The 21,426-nt window shown below is 43.6% G+C and overlaps 1 protein-coding gene across 1 annotated transcript; it reads right to left on the reverse strand.

The window, feature by feature from the left end:
- Positions 1–1,533: 1,533 nt before the first annotated feature.
- Positions 1,534–18,276, reverse strand: RHEX (regulator of hemoglobinization and erythroid cell expansion). Its single transcript, XM_055334293.1, has 6 exons — positions 18,230–18,276; positions 15,906–15,991; positions 5,138–5,281; positions 4,816–4,916; positions 2,417–2,487; positions 1,534–1,911 (listed from the first exon to the last, which is right to left on the reverse strand). Exons 3-6 carry the CDS (start codon positions 5,146–5,148, stop codon positions 1,711–1,713), a joined length of 384 nt encoding a protein of 127 aa, XP_055190268.1. The 5' UTR covers positions 5,149–5,281; positions 15,906–15,991; positions 18,230–18,276; the 3' UTR covers positions 1,534–1,710.
- Positions 18,277–21,426: the final 3,150 nt, after the last annotated feature.

Below are 21,426 nucleotides of genomic sequence, written 5' to 3' on the forward strand. Positions count from 1 at the left end.
TTTACATGGGTTATATTCTCAAAAAGCAAAAGGGGCTAAGGAGCTCTGTAGGGTCTTTTTTATGAAAGCACTAATCCCATACAAGAGGACACCACCCTCCCCATCTAATCACACCCGGAGGCCCCATCCTTGATACCATCACCTTGGGGTTAGGATTTCAACATTTGAATTTTAAGGGGCACAAATATTCAAATTATAGCAGGAAAGTAACAACAGTGGTAGGCAAAAGGTGGAGGGACACGTAGACTGGCAAAACTACGCAGGCCCAGACACTGAAGCCAGAACCATTTCTTCAGATCATCTTGGGAAGAGGAACCTGGGAAGATGAAAGCTGCCCCGTGTGCTCAGTACCAGGGCTAGAAAGGTCGATTATGGCCAGCAGGTAGAGCCTGGGTAACAAATCCTCTCTAAGACCTGAGTGCTTGCATTTGGCCAGGCATGTTCCTAGGTCATCCATTTCTTGAGATGGTTTTTTAGTTATTGTGAGCAAATTTTTTTTTTCATTTCATGTCTTAATTGGCTGTTGGAAAAATATATTGTATATTTATCTAGTTTTTACTTACTGCATGTTATCAATTAAAACATTTTAAGTTAATTGTCTGAGATGTTGTAGGGCGAGGGTATCTACAAACGATGACAAATTTTATCCTCCTTTATAATAGCCCTCATTTTAGTCAACTGTCTTATTCCACCAATTAGAACTTTTATGGCAATGTTCGATGAAGGAAATGACAGGCTTGTGGACACTTTTACTCCTTTCAGGATTTAATAAAACTGCACCTGTGACCTTACTGATAAGTATCATGCAATCAGCTGATTGAGATAAGCTGCTCTTTTTCTTTTTTTTAAGATTTAATTTATTTATTTGACAGAGCACAAGCAGGGGGAGCAGCAGGCAGAGAGAGAGAGGGAGAAACAGGCTCCCACTGAGCCAGGAACCCAACGTAGGACTTGATCTCAGGACCCTGGGGTTATGACCTGAGCTGAAAGCGGGTACTTGACTGAGTCAGCCACCCAGGCAGCCCTGAGAGAAGCTGTTCTTAATCAAGAAAGTGTCCTTTTATTCCTAAGTGGCTTAAAGCAAACAAACAACAAACCAGGAAAGAATATTACATTTTATTGGGTTGAATTTGGGGAGATTTTTCCCTGGAATCACAGGTTGTGATGCTAGCTGGTATTTACCAGGACTCTGTCAACTTTCATTCTTCAGAAATAGGGAATTCAAAGGTTGAAGGATAGGGAGCTTTCTAAGTGGCCTGTTCAAAGTGCTGAGGGCAGAGCAGGATTGCTCAGCAAGACACAGACCCAAGGAGGGGTCACATGCAGGGTTGGGCAAGAGAGACGAAGAAGTGGCAAGTGGCAGTTGCTGTTTTATTTAAAACTTTTAAGGAAGTCGTTGCCAAACATTAAAGAGCTCAAAGAGTTATTAAATGGTAAGATTGCCAAACAGAACTCTACTACAGCTGATTAAAGATTTTTTCCCCCACAATTTTCTATGGAGAAAGACTTTACTGCTTTCTCTATTGATACCTCCACTCATCCATACTTATCTTGGAAGTTCTTCCTGACATCTGATCTGAATCTTTCTTGCTGAGTGAGATACAGGCCTACTTAGTCTCCTATGACTTGTTTAAAGAAGAAAAAAGTAATTCCCCTACAAAGTAAGTGCAAGGATTTGTAGAGAACTTCACCCCTTTTAAAACCTAGAATTCACATGGCCACTTGAGTGTATTCCACTGGCTCAGAGTCAGCAGGGTTCGCAAAAGTCCAGAAATTGGGCTTGTGGCTTTTCGGATAGACATTGACATAATCTGTGGTTTCCTTTAGGTTCTCATAGTCCAGAGCAGATTCATTTTTTAGTCCTCCAGGGGTTGAAAAGACCACTTGTGTGTAATTCACATCCTTGGTGGCCTTAGTGGGGGGGGGGGGAAACAGAGAAATATGCATCAAAATTCCTACCAGGGGACCCCAGGATGGAACTCTCTCTCCAGGAGGCTCAGCTCACCCTAGGCTGGAAGGGAAAGAAGTGGCTTGCAGGTGTCTGTGTTGGAGAGCAGGGAAGGGGGAGTGGGGAAGATTGCCAATGCTGTCTGTAGGGAATTCATCAGTTTAAGGAAAGATGTGGAGACTCAGTCTCAGGACTCAAAGCAGACTTTGGCCCAGTGACCGGTGTATGGGGAGGAGGAGGTGGTCCATTGGCACTTGCATTTTTACAGCCCACCCAGACCCATTTTGCGTGGATGATCCATATTGCTACGAGCCTGACCACCTGTCACCTAAGGATGCTGTAAAAGCTCAAGAAGCCCCTCCTTCCCTGCTCCCATCTCTGGAGCAGGGGTGACCTGGCTGCTCAGTCTTGTACAGCAAGGACCCCAACTGCATACGAAGGGTTGGGGTCACTAGGGGTATCCATTACCTGGCAGTTTTGAGACGAGCTGTCGGAGTTGTCGGAGCTGTTGGAGCTATCTGAGGATGTGTCGCTGCCATCTAGGGAGAAACAGAAACTGTTCTTCTAAGGAAAGCTGGAGGGTGTTAGCAGGGAATGGACACAATGGAAGGAAGAAGGAGACAAAGAGGCAGAGCCAGCCACGTAAAGGTAAGTGGAGAAGAGGGATTGGGAGCCTCTCCAAATAGGCAGGAACGTGCCCAAGAGTCCAGGCACCGCTGCTCCATCCAGCTGCATCTGAAACGAATAGCAAACACTCTGGGGTTGATTGTGTTGGGAGGGATAATCAGGGACACGCTGACACGGTGTGGCCCCGGGCAAACAGCTCTAGCCTCCTCAGTCCTGGGCACAGGTTTGGCACTGAATGTGTCACTAACTCTAGGCAAGTGATATCCCTTTTTGTGTCTGGCTTTGCTCCCCGTGAAGCAAGAGGGTTGGATGATGATCTCTGAGGTCCCTGGCAACCAGAGTCTCAGATTCTGGCCGGGCTCCGGGGAAACCCTAGGGCCAGGGTCACGATGGGGCCGGGGTCCCTCCGTTTCCACTGGAACATTGAATTCTTGTGAGTGGTCTCTTGTGGTTCTCTGAGGTCTTCCCTCAGTGCAGGGGAAGCCTGACAACCAGATCTCTTCAACTGAAAAGATAAAATTAGAAGGCTGGAGCAAATGCAAATCAATCAAGGGGTAAATCATTAGAAAAAGTGTGATCCTTGGTGAGTAAAGTGCGGCAGTTGTTTTGCTGTGGAAGCAGCGATTTCCATTGTGTGACCAGTGACCCGGTGCGTCTCCCTGGCCCTGAGAGAGAAAACAAGAGGGCAGCGTTCTTGTTGGGTCACTCACCACATGGGGATGGAGATTTGAGCCATTCCCAAGACTCATGTTTATTAAGGTATCCAGATACCGTGGCCAGACGCAGGCAGACATCCTGGCTGTCCCACGAAGTGACCAGGTAAAACAGGCACCATAATATTTCAAAGACAGGAGCAGAGACAAGCCCAGTCCCCCTCTGCAGTGGCTCACACTCAACCAAACCTGGACAAGAACTTAGAGCCACACAGACCCATGGGGATGGCCCGATGCGAGAGGAAGAGCAGCTTACTGAAAAAGGCAGGCTGCTGGGGCCTTCACGGAGGTGGGTGCGAGGAATCCTCCAGCCGGGGGTCGGGCTGGCAGGGGCAGGGCTCGCTGCTGCAGGGCGGCTCCCCAGGGGCCCGGGCACAGAAGAATAAGCTTTATGACAAGTTCTCCGCCCCCCCACTCACGTCTATAATGGGGCTCAGACACAGGGGTGCTCCGAGTCTCCTTCTCCTGGGCAGCGAGTGGCTGACGGTGGGCAGGGCCGGGCCCGGGGGCCTGGAGCCTGGCCCCTTTCAGTATCCGCTCACTCTTCTTGGCTAAAGCGGACAAAGCCACAGTCAAAAGTGGCAGCTCTCCAGGCCACGCACATCCTGCCTCTGAGCACCACCCTCGATAGGGCAAAACGTTCAGAGAGCCCTCTTCAAACCTCCCACTGCACTCAAGGCCCTGCAGCACCCCTCAACTCGTTTGGAGTACAAGCCTCACTGTTCCTCCTCCTCTCAGGTCCAGCCACCCTGGCCTCTCTGCTCCTGCTGTTCACCAAATACCCGTCTGCTCAGAGCCTTTGCAGATGTCACTCGCTTCCTCACTTCCAGAGGTTTATACTCAAATGTCGGCATGTCAGTGATGCTGGCCGTCATCTAATTCATCTCTCCTTGCTTGGCTTCATCTTCTTCTTCTTCCCTAGGACTCACCATAATCCAACACGTGTGTCTACCTGTTTATCTAGTTTGTTGTCTGTGCCCTCCATGGAATATAAGTTATATAAGGACAGGGATTTTTGTTTTGTTTCCTGCTATATTGAATGAATGCATGCATGCATGAATGAATGAATGGCTAGAGAAACCTAGATTTCCTTTATTTTATTTTCCCTAATTTTAATACCGTCCCAGAACAGAACTTCTCTATTTTCCACTGTGAATCAGTTTAAGAATTTAAGCTAATCTCTTAGTCTAGCCATACTTCCTTCTGTTGAAATTCAAAGCCATTTCTTCACCACACTGAGTCCTTTGGCAGTGATGAAGAAAATTAGTCAGACCCAGGCTATATGAGCCCATCCTCCTAAGCATTGCAGGAGGTTGTCTCTAGGTAGAGGGTCTGGGTGGTGGAAGGGCTCTGGGCTGTCATCCCCAACTGGAAATACGTTGGGTCAGAGTGGAGATTACCCCGTACAGGATGATCTGCCCAGTGGATCCTCAAGGAGGTATTCAAAAGGGTCCTTGGGGGATCGTCGTGCAATAGGCTGGAGGATGGTGTCTGTAAGTGGATGGAGGGAAATGCCAGGCCACTTACCCATGTTCCTGCAGAGCAGATAGTTGATGGCAGTGAAGAGGCAGGCCTGTAGGATGAAGGACACCACTGCAATCACTAAACCATGCCAGACCTTCATGTCTCTGTTGGGAAAGGAGAAAGGTCAGAGTTAGAGGTTGCAGAGATTCTAATGCAGCTGCAAACCCGTCCCTGCCCCCAGCCAGAGCCAGCCATCTGGTGCTGCTGTGTGTCTCAGGGCAGGTCCCTTTGCCTCTCTGGACAGTAAGGCATGGGGAGCCGGGGAGGGTGGTGTGCGTGCTCCAAAGCCAGTTTTACCAGTCAGTCTCACTGGAACCCCACTCACTCTGTCAGCATGATGAGCTTGCAGGGCAGCCCGGGGAATCAACGAAGCTCAGGCTCTTACGGGGGCAGAAGGAAGAGAGCTGGGAGCAACCACTCTGGGCACCACGTCTGCACGTTGCGTCCCCCACAGGACAGGCCAGGAGAACTGCAGGAGGCAAGGTGGCTGGTCAGGACTCCTGGAATCTACCCCCCAATTCCCCTCAGGCAAACTCAGCGGCCGGGGGTGGGGGAGTCTTTGCTCTCCCCAGCTTTCAGTTTTTGAACCTACAAAATAGTCAGTAACTAGTAGTTAGATAGTCGCACCTGACAGCGGGTGGGCATGCGCTTGTGCCAGCCACAGCGCTGAGCCACTGGCACACACACCTACCTAACCCACAGGGTCCCGTGCCTGGGATATCACGACCCCTCCTTTAAGGACGAGCAGTGGGAGATTCAGACTGCAGGGGGACACGTCGGAGGTCGCGCAGCTGGCAGCAGCTGGGCATGGATTTGGGTTCTAAATCCAAGCCTGCATCCTCGCCCGTTGGCCTCAGCTCCCGGAGAGTCTGCTGCCAGAAGTACCAGGGGAGTCAACTCAAGCAAATAGAGTCAGAGAGAGTCATTAAAGATTTCTAAATCTTGGGTGCCTGGGTGGCTATCAGTTGGGTGTCTGCCTCCGGCTCAGGTCATGACCCATGTCCTAGAATCGAGTCCCACTTCGGGCTCCCTACCCAGCAGGGAGTCTGCTTCTCCCTCTGCCCTTCCCCCTGCTCATGCTCTCTCTCTCTCTCTCAAATAAATAAATAAAAATCTTTAAAAAAAAAAAGAAATCCAAATCTTACATACATGCACTCACATGCACACCAGGCATGGCTTCATGGGGTTTTGGGGACCAAGACTCTGGATGCCATTATATCCTATGAATATGTTGATTTTAAAAATCAAGCTTTTGAATTTCATCAGCATGTTGCCAAATACGGAGTTTACTCTAAGACAAAGGTAAGATATTTTCAAAGCCTTCGAAATGATACTCGGCATTGAGACAGGGACACAACCACCTATTGTCCCGCAGCAGCCCATAAACCTTCAAAAGACTTTAAGTGCCACCGAGGCTTATTTTCCCCATTAGAGTTTCCAAATGCTAAGGGTGGTGTGGAAAGTCCTGAAAACTTTTGTTTTGATTGTGGTTCTCACACTGGGGCTTTCTAAGAATTTAGATCAAGAGTCAAGAGAGAGAGAAAGCAGAGATGGGCAAGAAGATGTGTGGGATTTGCCACCAAAGCCTCTCCAGGGCTGGAGGCGTTGGCCAGTTAGAAGTTTCCAGAGAGAAAACACCGCCATCTCTTTCACATACCTACCTACAAGCTAGCCCTTGGCAGTGACTTTTCTTCACAAGATCAAAAGCTGGGAGCAACACATACCCAATTTATCATCATACTTCCTTAACCTACCCCCCTTTATGACATAATAAATTCTAGCTACTTCTCCCGAAGGCACCTAACTCTACCCTTTGCTTTTCAAATTAAAATCTGTCAGGTTGCCTTGTAAGAATCAGGTGCTGGTAAGAAGGGGCTGCAGGGAGGCAGGAAGTAGACACAACCCAGACAGACAGAGGAGAAAGGACTCTGGGAAGATCCCGAAGTCCACAGACAAGTGAGTAGAAAATCCAGTATATCCCCCCGCCCCCGCACCCCCCCCCCCACAGTAGTCAGCAAACTCCAGGAAGAGAGCTCAGTCAAAAATGACTTGTGCACAAAATAAAATTTGCAGAGCCAGGATGCTGGAAATAAAACACAAGAATGATGAAGATGAGGCAAAGTGGGGATTTTTCAGGAAAAAACAATGATCTTGAAGGACTGGGCAACTTGACTGCAAAAAGGCAGAGATAGGGTTTTAATGCCTTGCTTTTGTCTCATTTTGAATAAAGCCTTTTAAAATTTCAACAGGTTCTGATCTCTCAAATGGATTCCAGTATTGATTTCTGAGGCAGCTGCAAAAGGGTGATTGGACTTTACCAGGAGAGCTTTATTGCATGACGAAAGACATGAAAATCACAGAAAGAGGCTAGAAGCAAAGCCAATGTGTCTGGGAAACCAACAGCGTTGTTTCAGTTTTAAAGCGCTCTAGTGCTTTAGTATTGATGACTTCATCTTCAATGTCTTAATCACAGAAATTATGTGTCCTTAAATCACAAAAATTATTCTCCTTTCATCGAAGGGGATGGCCAGAAAGCCACTAAGGGCTGTGTTCTGAAACCACACTCAAATTTTAATTTTTTTTAAGGCTCCTCTCTCTCCTTATTTATGAAAAATTAAACAACTAATAGACATTTGTGGTGGAATTTAAAATGCAAATGAGCAAAACATTTCACAAAATCACCCGTATTTTATCCCATAACATTTTCTACAGATTTCTGTAAGTACTCTGTATATGTGTGCATGTAAATATATGTATCCATATATACAATCTTTTCTAAACATGGCATCATACTGATTAGCAGCTTTTCCTCTTCACTGAGTATGTCGTAAACATGTTTCCAGATCAGAAAAACCTCCATTAAAAAGTTCCAAATTGGAGGCCCACGGGCCAAATTTGGTGCCTAGGTGATTTTGTTTGCTGAGGTGCTTTAAAGACTGAGTTTTGGATGCCCTAAGAAGGATTATGTATCCTTCAGTCACTGATCCCTGAAGCTATTTGAGTTTACTACTCTTGAGTTTTATGGCATCATTGTAAATTACTATGATTCCCCTTTATCAGTGTTTCTTAGCACTTTCTGAGATCTAGTGCCAGACAGTTCATTGTTGTCTAGAACTATTTTGCGCTGTGCTAGACATTCAGCATCATAGGAGACCACCATCATCACGGGTTACTGTGACCACCAAAATTACCAAAAATGGCCCCACACATTTCCAAATGCTTCATCCCAAGGCAGCAGCTCTTGCATCCTGTTGAGAATCACTGCACTAAATCAATGTTCCATTATTTTAAAACCAATATCTTATTTTGGCTCTTTATACAAAACTATAATGCGTACACTTCCTTCCATTGTTTTAATATATTATGAACATCTTGCTAGCCAAATGACACACAGTCCCTGTGTCAGTATGTAACCCAACAGACTTCAGTAAGAATCCAAGTTCTGTTCCCTTCTAAATGTGAATTATTACATTTCTCAGTACCTCAGCTTCTCTACCTATGAGATGTGGAGATTGATCATGTCTACACCACAGCATTCTTGTGTGGGCTCGGTGCCTTATGCTGTTTCTAAAGACCAATATACAACACCAGACATGTAGGAAGCACTCAGTGATTACAGATGGGTCCCCATGACGGTTTGACTTAATGATTTTTAGACATTACAGTGGTGGAAAAGTAGAAACCATACTTGGAATTCTTAATTTGGATCTGTTTGTGGGCTGGCCATAGGCTGTGCACTACCCTCTCTGATGCTGGGCAGCTCCGAGTCAGCTCTGCAACGATGAAGATCAACCATCCCATACATTCACAACCCTTCTGTACCCACATAAGCATTCTGCTCTTCACTTGCTGTGCAGGACTCAATAAGCTACATGAGGTATCCAACACTTTACGATACAGTAGGCTCTTTGTGTTGGATGATCTTTGCTCAACTCTAGGCTAATATGAGTGTTCTGAGCTCACTTAAGGTGAGCTAGGTGAAGCGATATTTGGTAGGTTAGGTGGAGTAAATGCATTTCTGATTTAGGATATTTTCAGTTTATGATGGGATTACCGGTACCTAACCCCGACGTAAATGGAGGAAGATCCAGATTCCATATTGTTCAACCCTGAAATGCTTCACCAAGATGGCAACTTGAGTAGAGCTATTAAAATTGACGTGGTCTGCTTTAGGAAACTCAGGCATTCATGTTAAGTATAGCTTGAAGATAAGATCCGGGACAGGATGAGGTATGAAAATGATGACAGATGTCATTATTTAAGTGGCTAATGGCCCCTAACCGCAATGAACAGGTTGTTCCTTGGGGTCTAATTGCAGATTGCTGATCAGACAGTGGGCAAAAACATCTGCTTATTTGCACCTCCCCCCACACACATACCAAATAACCAGGAAATGAGCAAATTAGGATAATTATGTTGTGAAAAGAGTTCCTGGACCATGAGAGAGTTTGCCACCGGCTCATTCCATCATTAAGATTGGGACAGTCCTGCCCTCCTTCACTGGCTGAGTTTTGACACTTGGACCAACAGTAATATAGCGTTGTGTCAGGGACCTCCCAACCACACTCCAGCAGAGTACTGGGAGCACTTCCTCTGTTCGCTTCAGGCCCCGGGTGGAAATTCCAAGACCTCCAGTTAGGCCTGGATCCATCTTTATTGCTTCCCCTTTCTACTGATAAAGGAGCTCCTGGGGACCTGTGTGGTCGGTACAGCCCAACACTAAGGTAAAATAATAAAGATGCACCTCATTCCTGCCTGACATGCTTTCTTTGGAGAGTCATTTTATGAAGAGTAGTTTAAAACTAGAGCACAATAGAAAATTATTTATATGAAAATAATATGGATTGCAATAATCAATAATTGCTCTCATATTGTTAAGGCATTACTGATCTTTTAAAATTAAGTAGCTTTACTGACCTGGGTGGCTCAGTCAGTAAGGCATTTGCCTTTGGCTCAGGTCATGATCCTGGGGTCCTGGATTGAGCACCACATGGGCTCCCTGCTCAGCAAGGAGTCTTCTTCTCTCTCTCCCGCTCCCCCTATTTGTGCTCTCTCTCTCTCTCTCTCTCTCTCTCTCTCTCTCTCTGTTTCTGTCAAATAAATAGAACCTTTAAAAAATTAAATTAAAGGGGGACCTGGGTGGCTTAATGGTTGAGCATCTGCCTTTGGCTCAGGACATGACTCCGGGGTCCTGGGATTGAGTCCCGCATTGGGCTTCCCGTAGGGAGTCTGCTTCTCCCTCAGCCTATGTTTTTGCCTCTCTCTGTGTGTCTCTCATGAATAAATAAATAAATAAAATCTTAAAAAATAAAAAATAAAATTAAGTAGCTTTAAAGAGTTTTAAGAGCCTTTAAAAATATTTTTTGCAATCTTCATTGATTTATTATTTTTAAAATTAAAAACTTGAGCCATAGCACAGCTGAATGGTGTGGGAAGAGAACAAGCCAAGGAGATGAGAGCCTGGCTTCTCCTCCCAGCCCTGCCCCTTGTTCATCGTGGAGCTGAGACAGGTAGAAGTCCTTGCTAGGCCCTGGAGAATGAAGTGCTAAACACTTGAAAGTCATCCTCAGGCTCTTTTGAGCTCCAGGCACTCTGCTCTTTAAAGACTGAGGTAAGGAAGAGGGAAGAGAAGCAAATTTGGATTGAAATGGGATATTTTAAAAGAAAAAAATATCTGTTTTCATTTTATAATATTATCTTGTCTCCTCCACATTGCTAGGCTTTTCTCCCCTAATTTAATGCACACTTTGGAATAATCAAGAAGAGGAGAAAACATAAATAAGCCAAATTCATAATGAATCTAGCTGCAAAAACAGAGGAGATAAAAAATTACGAGGCTCCTAAGGTGTATTTTTTAAAATGAGATCTCAATAAAATTAATGATTTCCTAGAAAAATATAAATTAGCAAAATTGATTCCACAAGGCACAGGAAACTTAACGAGACCAAAATCAAACCAAAGAAACAAGAAAGAAGTTTTGGAGGCAGCATGATATCTAGCAGTGAAAGGGAGAGAACTGGAGTCAGCTTGAGTTCATGTCCCAGCTCATTCTCTGCATGAGCTTGGTCTAGTTCTTAAACTCCTCAAAGTCTCAGTTTTCTTATCTGTAAGATGGAGGTGATAGTAACTAGTTCTCAGGTTTGAATAAGACGAATATAAATGATACTTGCTTCTGAGGATGACATAGATGAGCTATGTGATGTAGTTATTATGGCTTTTGTCACAGAGTAATAAGTGTGGAACAAATGATATTTATTTAGAAATTAAAAGCATTTTGGATTTAATCTACTCAAAATTGGTGTCCAAATAGTTTTAGGAAGTGAATTATTTTAAACTTTTGAAGAACATGTAATTTTTGTGGCATATATACAGACCCAGGGCACAGAAAAAGGTGGAAAACTCTGCAGGATCATGTCATTTATGAACACCTTATGAACACAGGATTAAATATATGATAATATCAAGAAGTTACTCCAGGGATATCCAGGAAATCAACTATGACAATAATGAATACTAGTGTTGAGTATTTACCATGCTCTTTTATGCTCTTGCTCTGCAAGAATAGACATTAATCACTGTTTCCTAGACAAGACAGTGAGGCTTGAGGATGTTGAGCAATTTGCCCTCATCCCTCTGCTGGAAGAGCCAAATTTCAAACCAAGCTCAGCTCTCCATCATTGCAGGGAACTGCCTCTTTTATAATATGAATAGAGCATCAATAGATCAAGTTTTTGAAATGATGATCTCACTAAAGTGTCAAGATTCATTTGATGAAATAAAATACTCATTTCTTATTTTTTAAGTTAATGAAATAAGAATGTGATTGATAATTATTACTATAATAAAGAATATCCCTTCTATACCTAATCAACATCTTACCAAGCGGCAAAATGTTTTAGTGGTGATCTGAAAACAAGCATGTGTGCTGTAACCATTTAAAAAAATTAATCCTGGAAATTCTGACTTTGAGAAGTTGGAAGTTCCTCCAACCTCAAACCTACAACAATAATAGGGTTGTGGAATAGTTATTGAGCATATTCTGTGACACTTTTACAAACCTAACTCATTTAATTCTCAGGACCACCTAAGAGGTAGTTATTCTTTTTTCTTTTTCTTTTGTTAAAAATTGAAGCATAATTATTATTTCCATTTTATATAGAGCAAAACTAAGACATGGAGAAGTTTAAATAACTTGCTCAAAATGATAGGACTTTGGGCCCAGGCAGGTTGGCACCAGAGCCTGAGCTATTAATGGATACATGAAAGCAATAAAAAAAGGTATGGTTTCGGGCAAGGGCAAGTCAAATCATCCTTATTTGCAAAAGATGTGATTTTATAACTAAATATCCCCAAAGAATCAGTTGAAAAAGTAGTGAAATTGATGAGAGTACTCAATAAAGTCCTGAGAGCATGATAAATATTCTAAAATTACCAGTTAGGAAACAGAATTGCAAGGGGGTGTGGGGACCAGGAGCCTTAGCAGCCATCACACCAGATAGAGCTAAGAATAATTTGAAGAGGGGCACCTGGGTGACTCAGTGGTTGAGCATCTGCCTTTAGCTCAGCTCATTATCCCAGGGTCCTGGGATCGAGTTCTGCATCAAGCCCCCTGCATGGAGCCTGCTTCTCCCTCTGCCTGTGTCTCTGCCTCTCTCTCTGTGTCTCTCATGAATAAATAAATAAAATTTTTAAAAAAGAAGAATTTGAAGAAAATAATAAAAATGTGCTGAGATATCTAAAAACTGGGGCACCTGGCTGGCTCAGTCAGTATAGCATGAGACTCTCATTCTCAGGATTGTGAGTTTGAACCCATGTTGGTTGCAGAAACTTAGAAATAAAATCTCTAGGGACGCCTGGGTGGCTCAGTGGTTGAGCGCCTGTGTTCAGCTCAGGGTGTGCTCCGGGAGTCCTTGGATCGAGTCCCACATCAGGCTCCCCTCAAGGAGTCTACTTCTCCCTCTGCCTATGTCTCTGCCACTCTCTCTGTGTATCTCTCATGAATAAATAAATTATTTTTTAAAAGAAAAAAGAAATAAAATCTTTTAAAAAATAAATAATGTAAAAAAAGACATTAATAGACACGTGACACTTCAGATTGGGAATCCAGAAAACTAAAAAAATCACTTTGAAATTAATCTGTTGGTTCTATATAATTCCAATCAAAATTACAGTGAGAATTATTTTACAACCCCAAATTAATTCTGAAAGTTATCTGGGGAAAAAAATAACAGTTGAGAAGAGCTGCAACATATGAAAAGGAATTGTGTGACCAGGTGGGTTCCTGTCATACCATGTTTTTTTTTTTTGTTTTGTTTTGTTTTTAAGATTTATTTATTTGGGGTGAGTGGGCAGAGGGAGAGAGAAACTCAAGCAGACCCTGTGCTAAATACAGAGCTCCATCTCACCACCCTGAGATCACCACCTGAGCCCAAACCTAGTGTTAGTGGCTCAATCAACTGTGCCACCTGGGTGCCCCTTGACATACCACTTCTAAAGGGTAGTGTAGACTTTAAAAAAGTCACTAGGATGTATGATAAATAAGTAACAAAAGTGGTTCACAAAGCTGTGGAAGGAAAGTGTCATTTAAGAAACGTTGAACACAGAATAATGAATTAGCTACTTATAAGAAAAACAAAAAAGAAACTTGCATCCAGACATAATATAACAAAATAAATTCCAAAGGGATTAAAGAAGTAAATGTATTCAATTTGAGGCACTAAAAGTAGAAGGAAATGGATTGGATATTCATATATTCAATAACATTTATTAAATCCTAGACTTAATAAAAAGCTGAGAAAACTTTCTCAGCTTACACACAATGAAAGAAATAACAAAGCAACAGGAAAAATAGATTTTACTCTAAAATATTAAAATTTCATGTATTTAAATCAAATAAACAAAATTTAAAGGCAAATAGACAAAAACGTTAGAACCAATGTATGCAATATATAACTTTAAAAGGCTTAGATTTTTTTTTACAAAAATTCTTAAGAAAAACCCTCCCATCCCCAATGGTAAAAAGATAAATGGAACAAACAATTTACAAACAATCTGGAATGGAACCAAAGCTATTAACACATGGTAGCCCTACCCACTATTGATTATAAAAGTGAAAATGGGAAACAATCTAGTTGAAAAACAAAGGTTACATAAATTACGGTGAGGGTATAGAATGGAATATTACACCAACATTTAAAATTATATTGAGAAAAATTAATCTGGGGAAGGAATCTGTTCCATGAAGAAGTACCATGCAGGTATATTGAGCTACATACAAAACATATTTTAAAAATATAAAAAGAAAGAAAATTTGTACAAAAAAGAAAACTTTGGGTCATTAAACTTTTTTTATTAGTTTAGTAATAACCCCTAGTCATCTGATTCAGTTCACCAAATCCAGAATAGTTTATTGACAGTAATTTTGCTTATCAAATATAGATTTATTCATGAATGTAAATATGGAAATTAAACTGGGGATTTCATTTAAATGTACTTTGTTCAAAAAGAGCAAATAGAAAAAAAATACACCTATATGTTAACAAAAATGGGTGTTTTATTTAACTATTCTATCTGTCATTGTCAAAGTTTTCTGCAATTACCGTATCTTTTTTCTAATCAAGGAAAAAATATTTTAAGAGTATTGAAACAAGCCCAGAAATTCTGAGCCCCTCAATTAGCATAGTACCAAATTTATCTACGTAAAAAATTTATCTACCATCTAAATTGTATCTCACCATGTTAATAAAACATTGAGATAATCAGATAAATGTGTGAGTTCCAATCAAATACATATGGCGTGGTCTAGATGTATGTCCTTATGCGTAATAGTTTGATGGGCAAGACGAAAGAGAGAACACCACCTGAACAGTCAGGAATTCACATTATACTTGGAAAATCAAGATGTTAATATGTGAAAAATCAAAAAGCAGAAGAGATGTCACAACAAAGCGTGATGAATCATCAGAAGGAATGGTATCCATAGTATGTACCATCTTGGAGGAGAAATTCATCCCCACTCCACAGAGAGGAGTCATTGAGTAGGATCTTGGAAGAACAAGCAATGGATGGATGGAGAAGTAGGGGAAGAGCAGTTCAGCTAAATGTGTCTGCCAGCCCTGACTGTCGGGGAAGCCACTGCCTTCAACAAGGTTTGATATAGATTTGGCCACACGTAAATAAGATACTGCGCGAGAACGCTGGATACGCTGCAAGACATCCTCACAAATAAGTGCAGGAAGATGGTGAGGAGCAGGGACTTGGTGGCCAGATGGCTTGGATTTGGAATTTCAGCTCTGATCTTCCTGGTAATGAGTTAGTTGCTTTCTTTCTCTGGGCCTCAGTGTTTTATCTGAAAAATGAGGACAGCACCTGTTTCGTTTTTTTTTTTTTTTTTTAACACACACGTGTTGGTTGTGTGCTTGTTCTATGCCAGCATCATGCAAAACATGTTGCATAAACTATCTCATTATTTTTTATTTTTAAATTTTCTTAAAGTAGGCTCTATGCCCAATGTGGGGCTCAACCACAGGATCAAGAGTCACGTGCTCTACTGATGCGCAAATCAGGTGCCCCTACAAATTATCTTATTTAATCATCAGAACAACAAACTTATGAGGTAGCTACTATTTTCACCATGTAACATAGGAGAAAGCCAGGCTTTAATTCCCCACGAGGAGGACAGAATTCAAACCCGGGCTGTTTGGGGCCACAGCCATCACCATACTGCATACAATATTTAAGAAGTTTAGTCGAGTGCCTTGCTTATATACGTGCTCAACAGATGGTGATCCTCAGACCCAAACAGAGGTCTTAACACAAACTGGTTTAACTGTAAAATCGCACCCATTTCCATAGGGCCCTGCAAAAAAACTGGGCTCACCCATGGATTTTCAGATAAGAGGTATAAGCAACCCAAGATACAAAGGCATATGGCCCTGGGAAGTCCTCAGTCCTAAATGGTCCCTGCTCCCATGACTGTTGCCATGTCCACTCACCAGGGGACAGAGAAAGTAAAAATATCCAGCAGTGAGAAGGGAGGAATGGAGTCTGCCAAATACCACGGGGAAGGAGACAGCAGAGAGTTAGGGCATCACCTTTGTCCTGGGTGTCAGAAAAATCGTCTCTGGATTCCCTTCAGTGCCCCATGGCAGGGGCCTCACCCCAGGTGGTTGGGACACATCTGGAATGTGAAATGAGAACCCAGATCAACTTTCCAGCATGGTGACTTTGTAAATTCAGCCACCTTGGGTATGTTGCTTCTTTCTGAGCCTCTGTCTAAACTTCTCTGTCTAAAACTGAGGCGGGGGCGGGTGTGCTAAATAGATCTAGTTTGGGCATTTTGTTGTACTAGAATTCCCTGAGTCTACCATGGGCATCAATGATGAGAGACTCAAAATAACCAGAAATACAACTTAAGCTTCAACCAGATACACCACACCCCTAATAATACATATTTATAGGAACAGGCATTGCCAAGTTTTAAGGAAGAAAACAAATCATTCAAAGTTTCGGATTCGTAATTTTGGGGAAGGCACTTTTATCAGCAATTACCATAGACAAATGTAACCCGAATGTAACTTAGTTCTAAAACTAAATCAGCAAGCATACAAAGAATGGCGAGCAACTCAAGCAGTATTCCTGGATTCATTTTTGCTGGTTCCCACGAAGCTCCGGGTGAATTGAAAGGGCCAAGTCATTTTGTTTCATAGATCACCCAGCTATTTTTCAGAGAAGCTAAGCACCTGCTACAGATTACGATCAGTTTGTGAGTGCTTTGGTGGCTCAGACCATGTCTTGTCCATATTTTACACACCACAATTCCTGGCACAATACTTGGTAGGAGAAGCACTTTGCAACATTCTGTTGCAATTCAATCAATTTACCTAGAGGAAACATTAACCCTGGGGGAGCCACTTAATGTCCTGAATCTCAGTTTCTCTTCTGCTAATTGGGGAGTCAAATGCCTGCCTCCTAAAGTTTTTCAAGGCAGGTAATCGAGACAGCGGAAGCTTCCAACACCATTCCTGCCTCATCGTTGGGTCTCAGAGCTTCATGGGCATCCCAACCTATGCAGTTTGGTCATGCAAGGGCCCCTCAATTGGTTAACTACTCTGCTGTTGCCAGCTTTATTTTATTATTTTTTAAGATTTTACTTATTTATTTGAGAGAGACTGAGATAGCAAGTGGAGAGGAGAGGGAGAAGAAGGCTCTCCACCAAGCAGGGAGCCCAATGTGGGACTCGATCCCAGGACCGTGGGACCATGACCTGAGCCAAAGGCAGATGCTTAACTGACTGAGCCACCCTGGCATCCCTAGATTCTTAATAATTTCTTAAAAAGGAACCCCAGATTTTCAGATTTTCATTTACACTGGACCCTGCCTATTGCACAGCCGTCCCCAGTCACGATATTGGTTTGAGCAGAGTTGCCAAAGCTCGAACAAGGTCAATATACAGAGCAAGAAATAGGTCAGCCAATCACCAAGTCTCCCCTGAGTGCCTCATCTACACCCGTGAGCCCTGCGCCTTCTGAACTCCCAGAGGATGGCTCTAAGCACACTCTTCGGCACTAACTAAACAGAGATTTGCTTTCCCTGTTTAACTTCGGTCAAGCCACTTAACATCTCTGTGCCTCAGTTTCCTCAACTGTAAAGAGGAGCTATTAATAGCATCGGTATTTTCAGGGTTGCAGTGAGGATAAAATGAATTAATCTCTGTAAAGTTCTTAGCGCAGTTCCTGTCGGGGGTAAACTCTCTGTAAGGGTCACCTATTACTCTTCGCTGTTGTCTCACAACTTTCCTCTTCAACAGCCTGCATTCTGACTCCCATTCATAATGTTTCAAATTGCCACCCCAGGCTTGCCCTTCCACATATGCCCGTTTTTTGCAACTCAGAGCAAATCTAAAGGAAAATACTTCTGCAGAGAGACGTTTCCTGGGATCTGCTTCCCTTCGACTTAAAAGGAGTGATTAATTTATAGCTATTATATTGATAGAGGGCTTCACTGGGCACCGTATCTACTACTGGTCTGCAATCCTCATAGCAACACTGTAAGGTGGCTTGTTTTATGTCCATTTTACAGATGAAGAAACTGAGGCTTGCACAGGTTTAACAGAGTTCTTTGGATCTAGTTCTGTCTGGATCCAAGGTCTGTGCACCTTTTAGCCGGAGCCCTGATTACAACTGCTGGTTAGCGTAGATACTTCTTAGGCCTCAGGTCTCAGGAACAAGAGACTAATGTCCATCAAATACAAATTGCTCGATCTTAGGCTCCTGCCATGCCAAATACAATTGACTTCCACACTCTGGAATCCCAACACAGAGACAGAGAATCCCCTCCGAGACGTCTGCGCATATATGTTCACAGACACACACTCCTCCAACTAATGTAAAAATCTACCAACCCAGACAATACTTACCCCCAGGACCCCGAGCAAGGTCTAACTGACCCCAGCTTGTGCTTCAGCAATGTCCCGATGGAAACATCATCCCCACCAACACCCCAGCCCCACCCAGAAGCTTCTCAGTCATTGGTGGTCAGTCACAAATGTTTCACCACTTCCAAAAGGGCGGGGGCATGCTGCTTGGAAGATAATAATCTAGCTCAGTTGAGTAGAGCAGAGTGAAGCAATAGATAACACCTTCTATCTCTCTCAGCAGGGCTCTACCCTGCTCCTCTTTGCAGACAGTTTACGTAGATGGAGGAGATTAGTAGTCTCTTTATCTCCATGTGATCGCACATTTAAATACCACAAATATGCCCTTAGCCTGGTAACATGGAAAGAGCACTGATGGGGGAGCCAAGAGGCCTGGGTTCAAGTCCCATCTCTTGTATTAACTTGTTGCATGAGTTCAAACAATTCACTTTCCATCAGACAACTCGTGTTCTTCCTCTATAAAATGAAGAAACAGGTGTCTCGATATTAGCAAAGGTCCCTTCCAGCCTGGCCCATCTTTGAATCTGCGTGTGATGTGGCCCCAAATTAAAAGATGCGTGTAACAGATTTGGGGAGCTGATGAGGATCGTTTTCCAAAGACAATTTCTTTGCCATTAAACATTAAATGAAGCCAACCTAAGACGGTTGTTGCAGTTTATATGATCACACCAGGAAGGCAAGGAAGGCCAATTGCAGGCTTTTGGTGGGTCTCAGGCTAAAGCCCCAGGATTCAAATTTGGGGGTGAAGAAGACATGAGGAGGATAAAATGATCCTGCTATAAAGTGAAGAAAGCAGAAATGTATAGGTCTCTGTGACATCACCTCCCTGTTGAGAACAAGTTAGAACCAGTGTAGAACAATGGCTTCAGAATCGGATATATTCAGGGGTAAACCCTGCTCTATTACTCGGTGGCTGTGTGGCTTGAGGAAAGTTGCTTAACCTCTCTGATCCTCAGTTTTTCCTTTGTAAAATTGGGTTAATAATAAATACCTAATTTTTAAAAAATCTCCTAAGTTCGTTTAAATTTTTAAAAATCTCCTAAGTTCGTTTAAATAGATAGGCAAAGCACTTAACAGAAGATCCTTTCTGGGGTAAACAACAAATGGTAGCCATCTATATTTTTATTCTAGAAAGCCATCCCTTAGGCTGAATCTTGCTCAGTGACTCTTGATGTACCATCAGCTCACTGTGGAAATAAGTCTGCGGCTGGAGCTACCGTTTTCTTTCCTTTACAGAAGTTGTGTTAAGGACACAGAGCCCTGCTATCACTCAAGATTTAGGAGCCCACAAGAGCGATTTCCTAACTGGGCTCTCCACACCCTCCCGGTTCACCTGCCAATATCAAATACTCTCCCCTCTGCTCCCGGTCGGCCTTGCTCGCTGAGTAATTAACTCAAGCCACAGTCAACTTACGGGAACCAAGCTGAGTCTCAACGTTTCCATCACCGTGTGACATGAACCCGGTGTAGCTGTGGCAGCAGCCAGAGCGGTGTGAGCTTCACGTCGCTCTGCTCCTCTGTGTGGACCACTCTTGAACCTTCCATGACGCCGTTCCGAGGCTCACAGTGCCATGTAGTTATTGAGGCCCTTTGAACGAGACGTATGTGGGGTTCTCATGTGTGCACGCTCACTAGACAGTGATGCAACAATAAAAAGTCCACTTGACTTGGACGTCAGTGCCCCAGAGATCTGAGGCACTTGGCGGGTCTGGACTGCATTTTCCTGGTATAGAACTAGGAGGGGCTCTGATTAGATCACTCGTGACTCTACACAGCAAAGTAAGACTTGCTGAGGGTCTCTGTCTTATTCTTCTCTGGGTCCTGGGTGGCCAGACCTTTGCCTGTATCTATAGTAGGGGCTCAACAAATATTTGTGGCATGAATAAGAGAGTGAATAAATTCAAGTGCTCAGTTACACACGCACAGGGCACACCTGCAGCTCACATCCCATCTAAACACAAACACGAGGATGAGCTGAGGATTCACCCACAAACGCACTTAGCCTGCTCCTGCCTGGAGGCCCCTGGGAACGCGTTCCTCGCACGGGCTCCGGCCTGGGCTGCGTCTGCCGAGTCCCACATGACAAGGGTCCTCCTGTCTGCTTTGAGCTCAACAGACCCCAGCCCCAAAGGCAGGATTTGGGGGGAGATCAGAACAGTGATAAATGAAGTTATAACATCTGTAACAGCAACAGGAAGTTATTTTTGATAGTTTATCACCTGCTGGAGTGGCTGATGGTCGTCGCTAACACGCCTTCCCCTACACTCCCCCGACTGTGTGAGACCTCATCCCTCCCAAAGCCCTTTCCCCTGCGCAATATCTCCGACCCCTGCAGGACACGGTGTCTCCCAGAGAACACAGCTACCGTCTGCAGGAGAAGTGATCTAGTCTCTCCATCTATAAGAGAGGAAGGTGGTGTTGCAACGGGAGTGGGGATTTTCTGGCAAAGGGAAAACCTCTTGCTCACCATGCCATCCCCCTAAGACGTTCTCCACACTACTTCCCCTGCATACTTGTCTTTTAAAAATACTTTTCCAAATTGTTTTCCACATTATAACAAATGAACTTTTAAAACCCACAGTTCTGGTTATGTCATTTCTCTGCTTAAAAACCCTCCCGTGGCTTCCCATTGTACTTAGGACAAAATCCAAGATCCTGAATAACATCTATAAGGCTCCCCCTACCTGGCAGCTGCCTACCCTTTTAAAGCTGTAGCTCAGGTATTTTGCTTGTTTTTTTCTCTCCACCCTCTTCCAGACTCCCTCCATCACAGGCTGTCTGCTCAAATGGGTCCCTCTGTGCCCAAGTGGTTTTCATGGTACTTTTTTTAAGATTTTTTTTTAAATTTTTTTTTAACTTTTATTTATTTATGATAGTCACAGAGAGAGAGAGAGAGAGAGAGGCAGAGACACAGGCAGAGGGAGAAGCAGGCTCCATGCACCGGGAGCCCGACGTGGGATTCGATCCCGGGTCTCCAGGATCGCGCCCTGGGCCAAAGGCAGGCGCCAAACCACTGCGCCACCCAGGGATCCCACTTTTTTTAAGATTTTATTTTTAGGTAATCTCTACGCCCAATGTGGGGTTTGAACGGACAACCCTGAGATCAAGAGTGGCATGCTTATGAGCCAGCCAGGTGCCCCGTCACCGCATTTTTAATGGCTATGTAATATCCCACCTTG

This window comes from Nyctereutes procyonoides, unplaced genomic scaffold, assembly GCF_905146905.1.
Source record: "Nyctereutes procyonoides isolate TBG_1078 unplaced genomic scaffold, NYPRO_anot_genome, whole genome shotgun sequence".
Taxonomy (NCBI): Eukaryota; Metazoa; Chordata; class Mammalia; order Carnivora; family Canidae; genus Nyctereutes; species Nyctereutes procyonoides.